The following is a 17,226-nucleotide window of genomic DNA, read 5'->3' on the forward strand; positions in this document are numbered from 1 at the left end:
AATCACAAGTTGCTTGTGATAGAGTTACTGCTGTACAGAACACGTGAAAAATAAAAATTAGCTTAACAAACTTCAATTGAATTTGGCGCCACTCTATTCTCATTGTGCCTTAACACCGCGTAAATCCATCACCTATGAAACCCAAACTTTACAAGTTGTCATCGTCAATGATCAAAAAGCGCAGATCAACAAGACCCTCATACTATGAGCACTAATCTGCCAAGCAAAACAAGGACCTTATTTATGCACGATCTCTCTAGAGGTGGAGAGAGATCCATTCCCTGAGCTGGAGAAGAAGAAAGTCGACCCATACCCAAAAGGGGCAAGAGGGTAACTAAGAGACGAGGATTGGTTCCATTGGAGAAAAGGAAAACTCTAGGGAGAGAGTTTCTCTCTTTAGCAGACTCTAGGGAGTGATTATTCAGAAACTTCTCCTAGATGACATGACTTGTCTTGTACAAGAAGGTTCATATTATTATTCTAACATCTACAAGCATGAAGAAAATAAATTCTCTGCATTAATAATTAAGCATGCAACCTAAAAAACCTATTGTTTAATGTTACTAAAATCGTTTACTGATTCCAATGCTAACTAAAATCCCAGGTCAAAGAGTTAGGAAAACAGAGCTCAGCTACCTGTTCAGAAGAGGAGCAGAATGATATATACAAAAGATTGTCAAATGGAATGGAAGTGCATTACAGGGTGATGGTCCCATAGAGAAGAGAGGCCACATAGAATATCTCAGATTGGAAAATAATTTAATCCTATATTAGATTTGAAAAATATAACAACAAAGGTTCTGATAACATAACTAAACCACACCACCCACACAATTATCTAAATCCTGTGCTTCCAGTGACTAACCAGAACCACACATACCTTAGGACAATAACAAAGAGAATCTATCAAAATCCACCATCAGTTTTGGATCAACAACATCCAACCAACAGACCACAAAGTATCATATGTCTAATCAACTGATGCCAACAACAGCAAGACTTCAAGGTCAGGTTTAATAAAGGAAGAAACAAGAACCCAAAATGAAATTCTCCACAGGAGAGAATTACAACAGAACACTAGAAAATTCCAAATCACCCATATTGTATAGTGTTTACGCAGAGCATAAACAAAGCATTTTGCATTTGACATTTTCCACATATCAGGAGGTAAAACTGATCACTTAGCGAGCATATTTTGCTAAGCTTGATTCTCCTGCTGCTGCTGATAGTTCAAGGGCCTTCTGAAGAGCATGATATGTGGCTCAGGGCGGTGAATTGCATAGTGAACCCAACCACGGCTCTGCTGAACACCGATAGCACGCCATTCATTCTGCAGAACCAGTTTACAAACACAAACAAAATTGCTAAGAATTTCGCAAATTAACTGCTCATACACACCATATATAAAATGAAAACATGTAAAGGAAATGAAAACATTAAGTTTTAAACTGCCTATTAATACATTGAATTTACATAGTGTGCTACAAAATCTAAGTGAAATGCAATCTATAGCATCTTAGATTCTTAGTTCCTTCCAATGATTCTGTTATTATCAGTTTATACACATTGAATTGATTTCTTTTTCTAAAACTATAATTTCGAATCCAAAGTTCTTTCTTCAAAACAGTGGCACTAGAAACCCAGAATCCCGCTCTCTTTTTCTTGATCCCAATCTAAAATTTAGACTAATAATTGCGTATAATTAACCAAAAACGCTCAAATGACACAATAAAAATTTACGCAAATATGAAAAAAAAAAAATCAAAACTCTTAATCAACCACAAAACTAAAATAAATGATGAAACCATACAACAAAATGAGTACTAAGAGATAAGAAAGCACAAAGATAACCCCAATTGAACTCACTTCAGTGAGAAGCCGATTCTTTGGAAGAAGCTTTGCCACTTCAGGAGGGAGCACAACATGCCTGTACGGACAACACAGTTAACAAAATCACCGTCCAATCAAGCAACACTTCTGCAGAAGCAAATACTGAAAGGAAGAGATTAAAGCAACGATTGCTGTTATTAATACCTGTACTCATAAGTATCATCGAAATATTTCTCAGAGTACTGGATCTGACCCATCTTCTACTCTACAATAGCTTTGCTTTTCGTCTAAATCAAATTCCACTTTGAAGTCAGTTGTTTAAGCTTCTTCAAGAGTTGAAACTGATCTGTGAACAATATCAAAGAAGAAAATTATTCAATGAAATAAAAAATGGACTGATCAGTACGGGAAGAAACGCAGGAGGAAGAAGGGAATTTCACACCTCAGAAAGAGAAGGAAAGACGGAGGCACAGAGACTGAAGAAAAAGGAGAGAATATGCGGCCTTGATTTGGGGGGACAAAAGCGTAAATAGAGGATATTTGTTGGGGGCAAATTATAATTGTAGTTTCTAAGACATCATTAATTTAATTTAAAATATGGAAGGTTAGGGATCTTTAAATTTTGAATTTTTGAATTTTTCCCGCTTTCAAATTAATCAATTTTATCTCAGAATTTATTTTTTCCAATTGATAACCAAGTATTTCTGCGTTTTAATAATTTTATTTAAATCTTTAATTTTATCAAATTACTCTAATATTGAAATGTTCTCAAAATTATAATTAAATTTAAAAAATGTGTCCATATTTAGCAAAGAGACACCAATGATATTTATTTTTTTGAAAAAAAAAAACCTCAATCAAATTAAAATAATTCTAATTTTTCCATTTATTTGATATTATGCACTTTGTTTTCTTATGCTTAGGTTCGTAACTAGGGCTGAGCATTCTGTTGGTTCGGATTAAAATCGAATCGAACTGAATAAACTGAAAATTAAAATTTTAGTATTTATGAAAATCGAATCGATTTTTGTTAAAAACTGAATCGAACCGAACCGGTCTGATTCGATTCAGTTTGATCGGTTTCAATTTTTAATAATTTTTTTATTTTTTACACTTTATTTTTAATATTTTAAAATTTAATTAAAATATTTTAATCTTAATATGATTTAATTTCTCTATATTATTGAAAAAATATATTATTATCACTAATCGGTTCGGTTCGATTTTTTCAATTTTTTTCTGATCAAAATCAAACTGAATCGAAATAACCAAAATTTCTAAAATTAAAAACCAAAACGAATCGAAATGTATAAAAAACCGAACTAAATTTTTAAATCGATTCGATTCGATCAATTTTTTCAATTTGAACCGAATACGGCTCAACCCTGTTCGTAACAGGTGGCAGATCCTTGTCTTAAAAGGAAAGAGAAAAGGAAATTCCTTGTCAACTCGCTGGAGAAGCAAATGTTAAGAGTGTCAATTTTATGAGTTTTCAAAAAAGGCATGAGCTTTCTCACAAAGCTAGTTTGAGATTTTTATTATTTATTTAAGGATTAGACTTGAAAAGAAAATTATAGGTGGATTAGCCTTTTATTATGTGTAGTGGCAACATGGAGATTTAAAAATTATTTAAGGCCACGTTTGATTTGAAACAGAATAATTTATTTTATTAGAAAGTTATTTTTTAAGAAATATATTTTAATTTATTTAATTAGTGTTTTAAATTACTAAACATTAAAACTGTTTTAATAAATTTAATAATACAAATAACATAAATATCTCTATTTTAATATCAGCACTCATCATTAATTTAATATAATACATTTTATAGTATTCAATATTCAAATCACGTAACGATTGATATGTATTTTTTTATAATATAATAATTAATAATTATAATTATAAATTAAGGATAGGTGAAATTAAAGTTGTACAGAATTTTTTAGGATTTTGAATCGAACTAAAAAATCGTATTAAATTGAACTAGAATCGAAAAAACACTGATAATATATGAATTAATCTAAATTGTACAAAACCGAATTTATTTAAGTAGTTAATTCTGATTTTAATTTTTTATTAAGAATTATACCAAAATCATATTGAATTGAAACTATAATAAAGAATCGATTTATATGTATGTATATTTTTAAATAATTTATAGTAATATTATAATTCTAATATATAATATATAATTTCACTAATATATTATACATATAATTATAATATTATTTAATTATTAAATATTTTTTATCATTTTATTTAATTAATTACAATGTTTATTTAAATAGATTACATATTATATTATATAATATATATAATAAAAATATATATCACGATCTAATTTTGTGAACCAAACTAGCACTAGAATTTAGGCCGGCATAAGACCCAAAGTTTGTAGTAAGTCTCAAGTCATATTAAATTCAAAATTTAACTCAAAAAAAATTTCAAAATTAAAAAATTAAACAAAAATTTTTTCTATAAACTGAATATATGAACGAGGAGAAAATTTATCCGATCTATATATAAATAAAATTCAATAACTTTACTCACTCTCACAATCCATAACATTATTAAATATTTAAAATAACAACAATAATATAATAGAGAGCTCAACTCTCTAAAAAAAATCAAATAAATCAAATATTACAAGATATACATTTGTTTGAAGAATAATGTTTACACGTTAGATCAGAGAATAAAGGGAAAAAAAAAAAAGCAGAGTTAAAATAAAGTGAAAAGAAATAAATTTACTCAAAAACTCTACTTACTTGGATTGGAATGGGTAATTTATTTACTATACAGAAGTGGAATGGGTAATTCATTTACTGTACGGAAGAGTTCCAGACATCTAGTAAATATGGTCAACCAAACAAGACTTATTTTTACGCTTTCAATAAACTCCTACTTCCTTCTTCCGTGGTTAAGTTTCCTCAAAGCCTGAAGGAACTCAAGATGCGTGCATAAGCCATATAAATAAGATTGATCCTTTCTTATTTCTTTTATCATAAGAAAATAGTCTTTTTTTTTTCTTTTTTTGGTTTCTATTTTTCAATTCATAGTTACCCAAATGCCAAAATCAATTCTGAAAGCTCAAGTAATCATGGGCTATGAGTTGGAAAATTTTAAACAAATTCTTTCAAAAAGAGCAAAAAAAAAAAGCTACTTTCCATTTTGCTATTTTGTCAAAGCTCTGCAAGTTAACAGCAAATGTAGAGCCCCACCCCCCTCCCCTAATGCATGTATACATATCAACTGTGCCTATGATCTCTCTCTCTCTCTCTCTCTCTCTCTCAATTTTCCTTCTGCAAAAAGAATTTTGTAAAGACCCTGTCAGCTTCAACTATAACCATCTATATCCTCCTGTACACTAAATTCCAAAAACACATGTATCCCTGTACATTTAAAGGAATTCACTCCCCCCAAAATTTGCTAGGAAAAGCATTCCACACCCATTCCTTCCATCATTCAGCCACCTTCCGGTCGACCGACAATCCGGCACTTGGGGACGAGCTTCTGCAGCATTGATGTCCCTTGAAACACCATCATTTGATAATTCTTCCTAAATTTCAGAAACTGCAACATAACCATAATTTATAAAAAAGGAGACCATTTTATTAATAGTTTGACAATTATAAAATTATCTTTTTGTTGTAAGAGGAGAATCCACTTAGGAGGTTAACAAGCACAAAGCACACATACGAATATATCCCAAGGAAATGAGAATGAACACACCTCTTCTGGGGTTAACTTGCTGAAACCAAATTTGTTTGTCCAAATAGATTCAGCTTCCTCGGCTGCAGGAAGTACAAGGTTCTTTACATTGAGAAACCCAAGTAGTTTCTCTAAACAAGTAAATAAGGCTTGAAAATAACCCTACAGATTTAAAAACACACTGCAGTCAGAATTGCAATCTTTGATTATTTAATTCCTTGGAAAAAAACAGACAATAGCAAAAAAACAATGAATGTGTCAAGTGCAGCATATCATATCACCTGTCCTTGGACTTTGCTACTAGTTGCAACTAGAGGAAGTTCTGCCAATTCCTGGCCAAAAAACCTAATGATTGCTGATGACACAACTACTTGGCTGCATGGCAAATAATCAATAATCAGTCAGTATAAATACACCCGGAAGCAGGATAACAAAAAGAACACTCACTAAAAATTCTTACTTGACAAGCAATACTGCACAGTACATGCCACCCAGTTCCTGTCCTTTGACGCTATTTCTTCAAAAACAGATTAATGAAATCATTCACCAGTATATTGGACGTGGCACAACCAATAATAATAACATACAAAGAAAGGTTCCATTGCGTAAAATGAAAAGAAACCAAGTTCAATATACTATTTAAACAGTGCAGGCACAATTGCATGTCATTCATCATTACTTACCCAAAAACCATTGATGGGATGAGGTCACAATCAGCTTTGGCAGAAGTTCCGGACACAAGAATAGGATCAAATTGCTCCTGACCACCAAGGGTATAAAGAAATAATTAAGATGAAAATCAACAAATAGTTAATAGACACGAAACATACTCTCATGATTAAATGAACACAGGAACAAATCAAAATTGCACAGAACCAAACAGCTCAGTAAGAAAACCTTCTTATAAAGTTCACCACCCAGAAACTTCAGCAAAATAAATACTTTTATCAAAATCAACAGAAGTGTTTGTTTTCTCATAAATGAAAATGTTCTTAACACAGAAAAGCAATCTCTTACATGGAAAATAGCAAGGGCTTCAGATAGTAATGCTTCAGTGTCACCAAAAGGATCTATTTTCCCATTAAGTAGCCTCCATCTCACATCAATGCTGTTGCCATTCTCTAAAATGTTTTCCTCAGACTTCTTTTTTATGACATTTAAACAAGAATCTGGAAGCCTCTCTTCTCCACGAGCAACCAATTTCTCCAAAGCTGAATGAATCCTGTTGCAGTCTGTGCAACAGAACCAATTCCCTTTAGGCAACTCCTGCAGTATAAAATGTGTCAAAATTTCTACATTAATAAACACTTTTGCATGATAGGAACATAATATTATGGCACCTTTAGATCCTCCATGTTGTGGTCCTTTAAACAACCGACATGGAACTCCCTCTCACACTAGAAAAATTCCACACAAATTAGAGCGCAACTTCATTGTAAATAAATTAATAAACAGTGAAAATAATAACCAAAATTTTTTGATAAACTTTTACCTGATCACAAAGTAGAACAGTACGAGGACCAAATGACTTATCAAAATCATGGGCCCTGCAAAGATCAACAAAAAATTAAAATTTTGAACTTAAACAAAAAATAGAGAAGAGAGAGAGAGAGAGCCAAAAAGAGAGCAAAAACAACTCAAGACCCAAACACAGCCTTCAAACATCAATGCCTAAACCAACAAAAGAACAGCTTCGACAACTTTGTGCACCCATTATATGTCAAACGTCCATTTGCCAAACATACATAACAAAGTTCCAATCTTTCACTGAACTGACCTTGCACCACAAAGTATTAACTAAATCTACCTACTACTATAAATACACTGCAATATAAGGTAAGTGTGACTGTACGAACATGCGCAATCTGTTACATGTAGGATAACTCGGACATTATATGCTTGCACAAGAAGATTAAAAGGTAGGACTAGTGTTCATATTCAATAAAATGAGACAGAAGCACTCCACCTGCATAAAACACATCCACCAAATTCAGATTCAAGTGTCTTCACAATACGAATGCATCGCTTTGTTATCTGTTCTATTGGATCAACTCCTGCAACTCTTCCTGCAGCTATTGCATTGGCATTACGCTCCACAAACTTTTCTTTCTGGAAGTTATTCAAGCAAAATTTGCAATACCATTTACCATCTGGAATTTCCCGTATAGAAAGACATTCTGCCATTGAAATATAATGAATATGAAAATAAGTAAATCAGAGGATGATAATCAACATACATGCATGCACGTAAATGTGTGTATACCTAATTTCAAGCATACAGTGGACTACATTGAATTTGGATGAAGAGTCAGGTAGCTTAAGAAGAAAGTTTGCAAACATACACACACAAAAACATATATATGTATGTATGTATGTATGTATACAACATACTGAAAATACAGGTATATGAACTATTATCTGCATCTGCACTTTCTGCAGATTAGCCCATCATATACTATATATCTCTATCAAATTTAAAAAGCAAGACAGCAATATTTGATCTGCATATATTCCCCATCAATTTCCTTGGCCAGCAGCTACCAGTCTCAGTAATCCTCCAGGAGGAACAATTAGTTCCAGTAAACTAGTCTCACTTCCAAATTTTCACTGCTTTTTCACACCAACTCCAGGCCTCAAGGTACCATTGCCTAGGAGACCACCGATCTACCACTAACTTATGGATTAAGATAGACAAGGATGCGTTATGCACAAACCCAACGCAAAAAAAGGCAAAAGAAATAAACTAGCATTTGAATACATTTGTTTTCTCTCCTTCAGGAATGCTTTTATTGGTTGTGCCAACAGACAGATGCAGAATTACATTACACTACTTTTTTTTGTAAGCTCCTCTAGTTACCTACCAATGCACTTCAACAACAAATGATTTTCCTTAATGCAAAGCTATTTTATACATATAGCATGCTCCATGATCTCCACACCAGTTATTTACATCTAAAATTTTAGAAACCATTTCAAAATAATGCAAAGGAATCAAAAAAAGGAATAGTGCAAACTCCACCTCTATGATAGGCCCTTGGACATATATCACAACACAAAAGATTCCCACCATCTCGACAAATTTGGCACAGGTCATCATTTTCATGTGTGGGAAATTTCCGAATTTTGGATAGTGATATTGCCAATTCATGAAGAGATACCCCATTAGATGTGTAAATGTGCAGGTAACTGCTCAAAAAAAAAAAAATAAATAAAGGCATAAGTAAAAAACAAATCAAAATAAAATACAAAGGATAACTAAACCAAAAAACTTATTACTTCCAAGTATCAATTGCTTTCCGAGGAAACTAATTATTGCAGTTATTGCCATTTTATCATGCCATGGAATAGTAAAGCATAACTTTTTGGGTTGTTAATACAACAATGAGTTGATTGTAGCATCACTTTAGAAAAAACCAGGATTCTGAACATATATACTCACGGTTTTCGACGTGATGCCCAACCAGCATGGGCTTCAAATTGGGAGGGACTGACCTGCTCAGCAAATGCCAACAACATCAAATATCTAACAGGGTACACGGGGACGGGGGATCGAATGAAAGAAAAATTACCTCAGAATTGCAGCAAGAACAAAATATACAAAACCCCTTCTTGTATCCAACCAGCAATTTCTGCACAACGAGATATGAAAACTTAGAAAAAGGCAAATTTGAACCGAATGCACCAAAAATAGATCTGCCACCACTGTAGCAACAACCTGTCCTCGAGAATAATAAGCAACTTCAGTTCCATCCGGCAAGACATCTTCTTCAAAAACCAACTTATGCATCCGCAAATCCCTATCAAAAAGGAAAAATAAAGCCCAACAGCTTAGACCTCTGTACAGAAAAATCACACAACAAAAAATATCTAGTTTGTAAAAAATAGAACCTGATAACAACTAAACAGAAAACAGAAAACATAAAGAATACAAGATGAAAAGGAAGAAGAATACTTTGTTGTAAGTCTCCCCTGACTCTTGCTTCTTGATGTGCTAGACTTTGACACACTGTCAGCGGACTTAGGAACAGAAGGTGGTTTTGGCATTCTGAAACAAGACAAAAGAAACACATTAAATTTTATGGCAATAATGTGTAATATATACACCAGAAAGATTTTCAATGTAGATTTATCTTGTAGCGAAGAAATATGCTTATCAACACTTACACCAGAAAATATAAGGGTTACATTGCATACATTTGGCATTTATAGTTGGTTTTTCTTGCATATGCATATCTAAAATGCAAATCCTATATACAGGTTTATTTTGCATATTTAGCAAAAGAATGCCCAAAAAGAAATAAATTCACCCAACAAACATTATAATTAGTGATTCACATGAAGACACTTTCACACATAAGATGTAGAGGAGGGATAAATAGATGGATTAAGGAATTGCAAAGCCAGAGCAACACATTAATTAGAAATTAGAAGATGAAAAAGAAGAAACCTAGATTGTTGCTTTCATCACGAATCAAAAAAGACAATCACAAATATGAGTGCAAGAACAAGGGTTCTTGCAATAGATCAATCATATATGAAGAAAATACCAAAAATATTGAACATGTCCAGTCAGATGTGGCATATACACCACACGGATTGCACTAACCAATCAATCATATAAGAGATTCTTAGTTATAATGACACAACCAAATGCCAGAGACTTTACTACAGGAATCACAGTCAATAACACGGGGGAGAAAGGAAAAACTTTTTTGCAATATAAAACAGTGGTGTAATCAATGTCGTATGTCCCAATTAATTGCACCAAGTACTCAAGGATGAACTACCTTGCTCATGAAAGTGAAGTTTTTCCAATATAAAACAGGGGTGTAATCAATGTCGTTATGTCCCAATTGATTGCACAAAGTACTCAAGGATGAACTAACTTGCTCATGAACGTGACCATCAAATTAGAACATCAATCCATACCTGGACTTCGAAACACCATTCATTACATAACTAGATATAACATGTAGATTCTAGAAAATTTTGTCACCAATGATTTAAGAAAGCATAGACACAGTTTCGTATACCCTTTGTCTGGATCTATTGTCACTGATAAGATGGCTTGAGAATCTTTCAATCGGATGCATTGACTACATACTACCATTGATTTTCCAGCATCAGCCTCAGCAAATGACCCTGTAAACCATCAAATATAAAGCCCAGCATTTCATGTCTGAAAATATATCATGAAAAAGAAAATATCAATAATATGCAATTGTGCAAATAAAACCTCTGCAGTTAACACAGAAAGCTGATTTCTGCAAAGATGAACAACCGATGGAAAGCCGAAGGGCTTCATCCAGAGTCTCCAATGATGCGTCCTTGCAAGCATTCATCACATCACGAAGTGTATTCCCATTCTCCAAGTAAATATACTCTGGTGGACGTTTATTTGCACTGCCAGCATGCAACTCAAATAAACCAGGCGTAACCACCTGTAATTTAAGATTGAGGAACAAAGTGCTCTCAACAATTGAACCAAACAACCATATAAGTTACAAAAAAAAAAAAAAACTTCAACTATACACATTACTCACTTCATTTCCTCCACAAGCACCACAAAAACACAGAATCCCAGATCCCCTGATAACTCCACGCAACCCTGTCTCTCCAGGTGCTCTGGCCTACAAAGAAAAGAGTCCTAGCTAAGACTTGAAACAGTAATTAAAGCCCGAAGGAATTCACATCAATTATTATGGCAAGGTCGTGTCATACCTTAGATCCCCTCATATACTTCACCTTTAATCCCTCTAATATACCCGAATCAAGAAGATCCTTCAACTTTGATGGGAACTTCTTTGATGCATCATCTCTCCACATCTTCACCAGTGAATATGAATTAGCAGCCGAGGAACTACCAGTATCATCAGCATTTGCCATTGCTTTGGCGTCATTCCCTCCAGCACCATCTTTAGAATTGGATTCTTTCCCTGTCTCTGTCTTTGGCTTCAGCAAAGACCTGGTAAACCTCCTAAAAGGCTTCGCCTCCAGCTTACTATTACTATCATTAACCAAAACTGGCGATGAATCATCAACACCTGCTTCCCCATTAGTAGAAACTATGGACGACCTGCTAGTCCCCTCTTCAGATACATTGTTCATATCACCCCTCACTTCAGCATCATTGTTACTTTCTGAAATTGCATTCATTGTCTCCTTTACTTCAGCATCATTGTTACTTTCTGAAATTGCATTCATTGTCTCCTTTCCCAATTCGTTCTTTACATTCTCGTCCATTAAAACTGGCGCTGACCCACTAGTTCCTTCCTCATATTGATCACTCCTATCACCTTCTTTGGATCCTCCATCCACCATAACCTCATCTAAATCATTCTTTTTCTCTACACCCTCGTTATTCATGGAATTTAGCAGCGAACCACTAGACTTTTCCTGATATTCATGGTTCCTATAGTAATCGTCCTGCAAATCCTCATTCAACACCATCATTTCAGGTTCATTACTCCTCTGTGTCTCCTCTGCACACATTGAAGAGGCTCCATTATCTTTCTCTTGCACTAGTTCTACATCTACATTCATTGTAAGAGGAACTGATTCAATCAAGCCAACCTTTGCCTCTTCATCTCCACTCCCCAATTCTACCACATCACTTTTCGCCTCTTCTTCCCTCATAGCCTCCGCTGCATCTCCACCATCCACCACTTTCTCCCCCAAATCCCTGGCCATTTCAACTTTCTTGGCCTCCTTTGAGCCATTGGCATTCAATCTCTTTTTATTATTAGATCTCTCTACAGTTCCATTCACTGGGGAGCCTCCGGCCTCAGCCCGCCTAGCCCGGGTCCGACCCAAAGACCCAGAAATCTCTGAGTGAGCCCTGAACGCAAACTCGAACTCGCGTTTTAAACCTGGTCGGACCTTCGCCACCAGCATATCCTTAGCCTCCGTTCCGTTTGCCATATATAGGAATCGGATTCCAAAAGAGCCGTCTGGGTGTCTTTCGTTCACTCTGATTAATGGGTCCGTTTCAGATTGAAATTTGACCAATACAAGGCCTCTGCATATATTGCAGGTATATGGTTTTCGATTGATTTGGAATTGTAGATGATAACTGGAAGGGATTTTGGTAATTGAAAAAAGATAGAGAAAAGGGTTAGGGTAAGAGAAAGAGAAGATAGAGACGAGAAGGGGCCAAGTTCGTTCTTTCGAGGGAAGAAGGGAAGAAACAGCGGATTAGAGAGAGAAAGACAGGTGGAAACATAGAGGGAGCCACCTCAATTTTATTTGAATTACCAAAATACCCCTAGCTGAATGCTAGACTGCTAGTTGCCTTGTTTGATAATTGATTTAGCCCCATAAAATTTAAGTCTATTGACTTAAAAATACCTAAATTTTATAAATTTTCAGATTTATAATCTAAAATTTTAATTTTAAATATTTAAATTATTATAATTATAATAATTTTTTAAATTAATTTTCATCATATTTAAATAAAATTAAATAATACGCAATATATCATTATTTTTATCATATAAATAACTTAATTAATTTAAATTAAATTTTAATTAAAATTTTAAAGTTTTAATTACTTAAAAATGTTATTAAAATTTTACTTAAATATTTTAATTATATAATTTAAAATTTTCATAAGAGTTTAGATTTTAATTACTTAAAATTGATATGCAATAAAAATAATTATATATAAGATGTGTAAGTTAATTTAAATATAATTAAAATTAATTTTAAAAAATTATTAAAATTATAATAAATTTAAAAATTAAATTTTTTTATTTAAAATTACAAAATTATTTTTTTTAACCAATAGACATATTGTTTTATATATTAGTGTTTATATTTTTTGAAGTTAATTATTTAGTCTTGTAATTTTAAAAAATTAGTCTCTACACACCAATTTACTTTTATTTCATTTATAATTTAATTTCTATAATTTTATAGATTTATATAATTTAATCTATATAATTTAAATACATACAATAAATTAGTTCTTGAAAAATAATACAATAATGGTAATTTAATTATTTTTAATAATAGTGATCAATTTGTAATTTTTTAAAATTACAATGACTAAATAATTAATTTTTAAAAAATATAAAGTCTCATGTATAAATTTTACTAAATTATAAAAATTAAATTACATTTTACCTAGAATATTTAATTTACCCGTATTTAATTTTTTATAAATTACTTTAAACCTTTAATTTAATTGTGAATTTAACCCAAAATTAAATTTCCTGAGTTTAAATTTTATACTTCTTAGCTTCAAAATTAAAAAAAAAAAAAACTCAATTTTATACTTCTTAGCTTCAAAGTTGAATATATTTAATTTAATATAAAAATATATTTTATATATTTTTATTTAAAAATTAAAATTTAAATATTTTTCAAGAATATTATTTTTTAAATAAAAATTATTAACAATAATTTTTTAATATAAATTATTAATTAAAATATATAAAATTAAATATATTCAACTTTTATTCAAATCGAAATAATTTAAATTTTATATGAATTTAATTAATTTAAATTAAATTTTAATCAAATTTAAAAATATTTAAACCAAATCAAAATCATTGAATGGCGAGTTGAGGTAAAATAAATTTTGCAAATTCCTTATCTATTCATATCTTTAATGCTATCTTTTATTTTCAATGTTGGATTTAGAATTCTATCTCAAGGATTTTTTAGATTTTCGCGTATTTTACAGGCGAAGTTATATTTATTGCATAAAATTGTAATAAAACGCTTCGTTTTGTTAAAAAACAGAAATTAAAAATCTCCATTGAAAAATATTAAAAATAAGGCATGGAACATGGACACGAATGCAAAACATAAGAATGCAAATGCAAATAAAAATGCCACGTCTTTTATGTGGGTAGACAATTGAAGACTTGATTCCATAGGGGTATATTTGTCCACATGGATAGCAAAAGTGAGTCGCTTTGTCTCTTATCTACCCTCAAAATTTTTTTTCTTGTCGACTTAGCTAATAACCCGCTTTTAATTTGTTACCCAATGCCCAATCACCAAATTTTATCCTTTATTGCTTCAAGTTTTTATGAACTCGCATGCTTAGGGGTTTTTCAGAATTCCAAACTCAGCGCTTGGAATTCCAAACCCGGTCGACCCATGGCTTGGAGAACTTTCTAGCTTCATTGTTGTCATATTCTTAGCAAAACTTGATTTGAATTTGAAATTTTGAGCTCTTATTTTATAAATATTATTTTAAAATAATTTAATTATTTTGAAATTCCACCATTAAAATTAAATTAATCCTTTCAAAGCTTGAATCCCACTCGTCCTTCTTAATTGACACATTTAGAAATAATTTTAAATTAATTTTAATAATAATGTAAAAAACAAATCAAATTAAAATCACTATTAAATCAGATTAAAATCAGATTCTAAAAGATTTTAAATAAAAAACAACTCAAATCTTTTAATATTAGTGTAGATATGATATGGCCAAACGATCGATCCTGATTTGAAATAGAAAGTTTGATTTATTTAAGAAAAAAATTAAAATTAATTTAATTTAAAAATAATTTAAAAAGATTTCAGTCTAATTTTAAAATTGTGATAATTTTAATTTTTTAGAGTTTCAATTTTAATTTCAATTAAATCCAAACTATAAACCACCAATTCAATTTTGATTTTTAAAAAATGTAAAAATTAAAAAATTTAAATAAAATATAAAAAATAAATATAAATTTTAAATATTATTGAATATATATTTTATATTAAATAAGTAAATTATATAAAATGTATTCATTTATATTGATAATCTGAAATCTAAAAAATAAGATTTTATAATGGTTGAGTAAGTTTAGTTTGAAAGGAAGGTGCTCCTCGTTTTTTATTCTTTTTCTTGGTCATCTGTCCCTGCTATGCTGATCCGTATGTATAGAAGAATCGGATCTCTGCGTTATGCTAAACGGCCATTTAATTCTCCCTTTTAGCATGCATGTGAATCGAGTAGTTCGGGACTGGGCCAGTAATCCTTATTTTGCTAAGCCTCCGGGCCGGACTCGAGAAGAGAAGGCTGAGTCTTTAGCAAAGTCCGACTTCAAGGATGAATGGATTGAACATTTTCGCTTGTGGGACTCTGCGGGTCCTGGACCGACTCTGTCATTGTAGGCTCAGCTTCTTACCATGATAGTGAAACCCAACGGGTATTATATATAATATAAAAATAAAATAAAATAAAATTACATATGATATAAAAAATAAAAAATATTAAATTTAAATAATATTTTTTATAAATTAAAAATAAAATTTAATTTAATTATTTAATAATTTAATTTATTTATATATCAAAAAATAATTTTATAAATAATTTATTTTAAAAATAAAAAATTAAATTAAAATTGAATCTTAATTCCAACTAATTAATTTGAATTTATACAATAAAAACCGTAATTAATTTTTTTAATTTAAAATTTCAATTCAATTCAGAAATTTAGAACCAGGTGGCCGGACCGCGGCCTCGTCCATATGAGAGTACTTTTTGTTGGTTTGTAATTTTGAGCGCGCGGGGAATTTTCAGTTTTGTGTGTAAGAATGGATTGTCAAAATATGCTAGAAATGCAAAAAGGAGAAATTAGTTTGTTTTTTTATGAGTTTGAAAATTTTTGGTGGTAGCGGGAAATTATTTGAGAATGCCACGTGGCACCAGTGGATAGCGAATAAATTGAAATTTTTTACGTAATTATATTATTATTATTATTATTGATTATAATAAATTTTGAAAATATATAAATAAAAACACTATTACCTTTCAAATATTACATACATTTTATTTAAAAAATTAGCATAAATATATTTAAATAGGGAGGGAACTGCAAAAAGCTTAGGCTCCATGAAATTCATATATTCTTTGTTTTTTTAATTATGCTAAATCCAAAATGAATTTATAGATTTATAATAAAGACAATGAATTTTTAATCATTTTCTTATTTTAATGATGGAAAAATATATTTATTTTTTGTACCTCAACTTAATTATGACCGTTAATATAATATAAAATATATTGTAGATTTGTAATTGTGATTGACTGGTTAAAAATGCATTTTTTTAGTGAAAATGTTATTTTAAATATTATTAAAAAATACAAAAAATATTTTTTATTTGAAATAAACACTACTTTAAATTTATTATAGGTATGTAAAAAAATATTTAATACTTTTAAAGAAAATTTTAATAAACGTACTTTAATATTATAAATAATTAAAGTTAAAATTATAAGAAATAAATAATATAAATTTTTAAAAATAAAATAAATTAACTAACTTTTATATTTATAAAAAATTATAAAATACAATGTATTTAATTTTTAAAATAATTAAAATTTAATTACTTAATTCTTGCTACTCAATTCTTATAATATAAAAAAATTTACTAATTAATCTATTAATTTTAAAAAATAAATTAAAACACACATAATATTTTAATAAATTTATTAACTAATTATTTTATTAATTTTTATCATTAAATATTTTACCATTTAATTTCTGAAAACACTTATTAGTTAATTCTACAATGTTATAAAAAGTCTACAACTAATCTTTTTATATTTAAAGTATTTAAAATTTTTTAATATTTAATAATTAAAATTTATAAAATTATTAATTAATAAATTTTTTAAAATATTAAAATCTTTTAATATATTTTTTAAAGTTAAAAAATTATAATAAAATTTTTCATATT

The 17,226-nt window shown here is 30.4% G+C and overlaps 2 protein-coding genes across 6 annotated transcripts; both read right to left on the reverse strand.

Annotated features, from left to right (window-relative positions):
- Window positions 1-747: 747 nt before the first annotated feature.
- On the reverse strand, window positions 748-2,404 carry LOC110625804 (cyclin-dependent kinases regulatory subunit 1). 2 transcript variants are annotated; one of them, XM_021771457.2, is made up of 4 exons: window positions 2,273-2,404; window positions 2,035-2,176; window positions 1,867-1,927; window positions 748-1,330 (listed from the first exon to the last, which is right to left on the reverse strand). In XM_021771457.2, exons 2-4 carry the CDS (start codon window positions 2,085-2,087, stop codon window positions 1,199-1,201), a joined length of 246 nt encoding a protein of 81 aa, XP_021627149.1. In that variant the 5' UTR covers window positions 2,088-2,176; window positions 2,273-2,404; the 3' UTR covers window positions 748-1,198. The 2 variants fall into 2 exon arrangements, with proteins under 2 accessions (XP_021627149.1, XP_043817920.1); XM_043961985.1 differs by having other exon boundaries at window positions 2,035-2,280.
- A 2,024-nt stretch (window positions 2,405-4,428) lies between these two features.
- Window positions 4,429-12,738, reverse strand: LOC110626469. Of its 4 annotated transcripts, XM_021772387.2 has the most exons (19): window positions 11,752-12,738; window positions 11,263-11,703; window positions 11,085-11,171; window positions 10,778-10,982; window positions 10,575-10,683; window positions 9,494-9,586; window positions 9,257-9,338; window positions 9,111-9,170; window positions 8,981-9,033; window positions 8,561-8,727; window positions 7,508-7,718; window positions 7,034-7,088; window positions 6,882-6,938; window positions 6,559-6,807; window positions 6,225-6,301; window positions 6,002-6,058; window positions 5,823-5,916; window positions 5,563-5,703; window positions 4,429-5,403 (listed from the first exon to the last, which is right to left on the reverse strand). In XM_021772387.2, exons 1-19 carry the CDS (start codon window positions 12,460-12,462, stop codon window positions 5,296-5,298), a joined length of 3,057 nt encoding a protein of 1,018 aa, XP_021628079.1. In that variant the 5' UTR covers window positions 12,463-12,738; the 3' UTR covers window positions 4,429-5,295. The 4 variants fall into 4 exon arrangements, with proteins under 4 accessions (XP_021628079.1, XP_021628078.1, XP_021628076.1 ...); XM_021772386.2 differs by having other exon boundaries at window positions 6,002-6,052; window positions 11,263-12,738; XM_021772384.2 differs by having other exon boundaries at window positions 11,263-12,738.
- Between the last annotated feature and the right edge of the window lie 4,488 nt (window positions 12,739-17,226).

Source organism: Manihot esculenta, chromosome 11 (genome assembly GCF_001659605.2).
Source record: "Manihot esculenta cultivar AM560-2 chromosome 11, M.esculenta_v8, whole genome shotgun sequence".
Taxonomy (NCBI): domain Eukaryota; kingdom Viridiplantae; phylum Streptophyta; class Magnoliopsida; order Malpighiales; family Euphorbiaceae; genus Manihot; species Manihot esculenta.

Bases quoted from the DNA above. Each gene is read 5' to 3' on its own strand.
- LOC110625804 (XM_021771457.2), bottom strand. From the start codon at position 2,087: ATGGGTCAGATCCAGTACTCTGAGAAATATTTCGATGATACTTATGAG. The intron at 1,928-2,034 runs GTATTAATAACA...TTGTCCGTACAG, and splicing joins GATGATACTTATGAGTACAG to GCATGTTGTGCTCCCTCCTG. The intron at 1,331-1,866 runs GTGAGTTCAATT...CTGGTTCTGCAG, and splicing joins AGAATCGGCTTCTCACTGAA to AATGAATGGCGTGCTATCGG.
- LOC110626469 (XM_021772384.2), bottom strand. From the start codon at position 12,462: ATGGCAAACGGAACGGAGGCTAAGGATATGCTGGTGGCGAAGGTCCGA. The intron at 8,728-8,980 runs GTGAGTATATAT...TTTTTTGAGCAG, and splicing joins TGGGCATCACGTCGAAAACC to TTACCTGCACATTTACACAT. The intron at 6,939-7,033 runs GTAAAAGTTTAT...GAATTTTTCTAG, and splicing joins CTGTTCTACTTTGTGATCAG to TGTGAGAGGGAGTTCCATGT.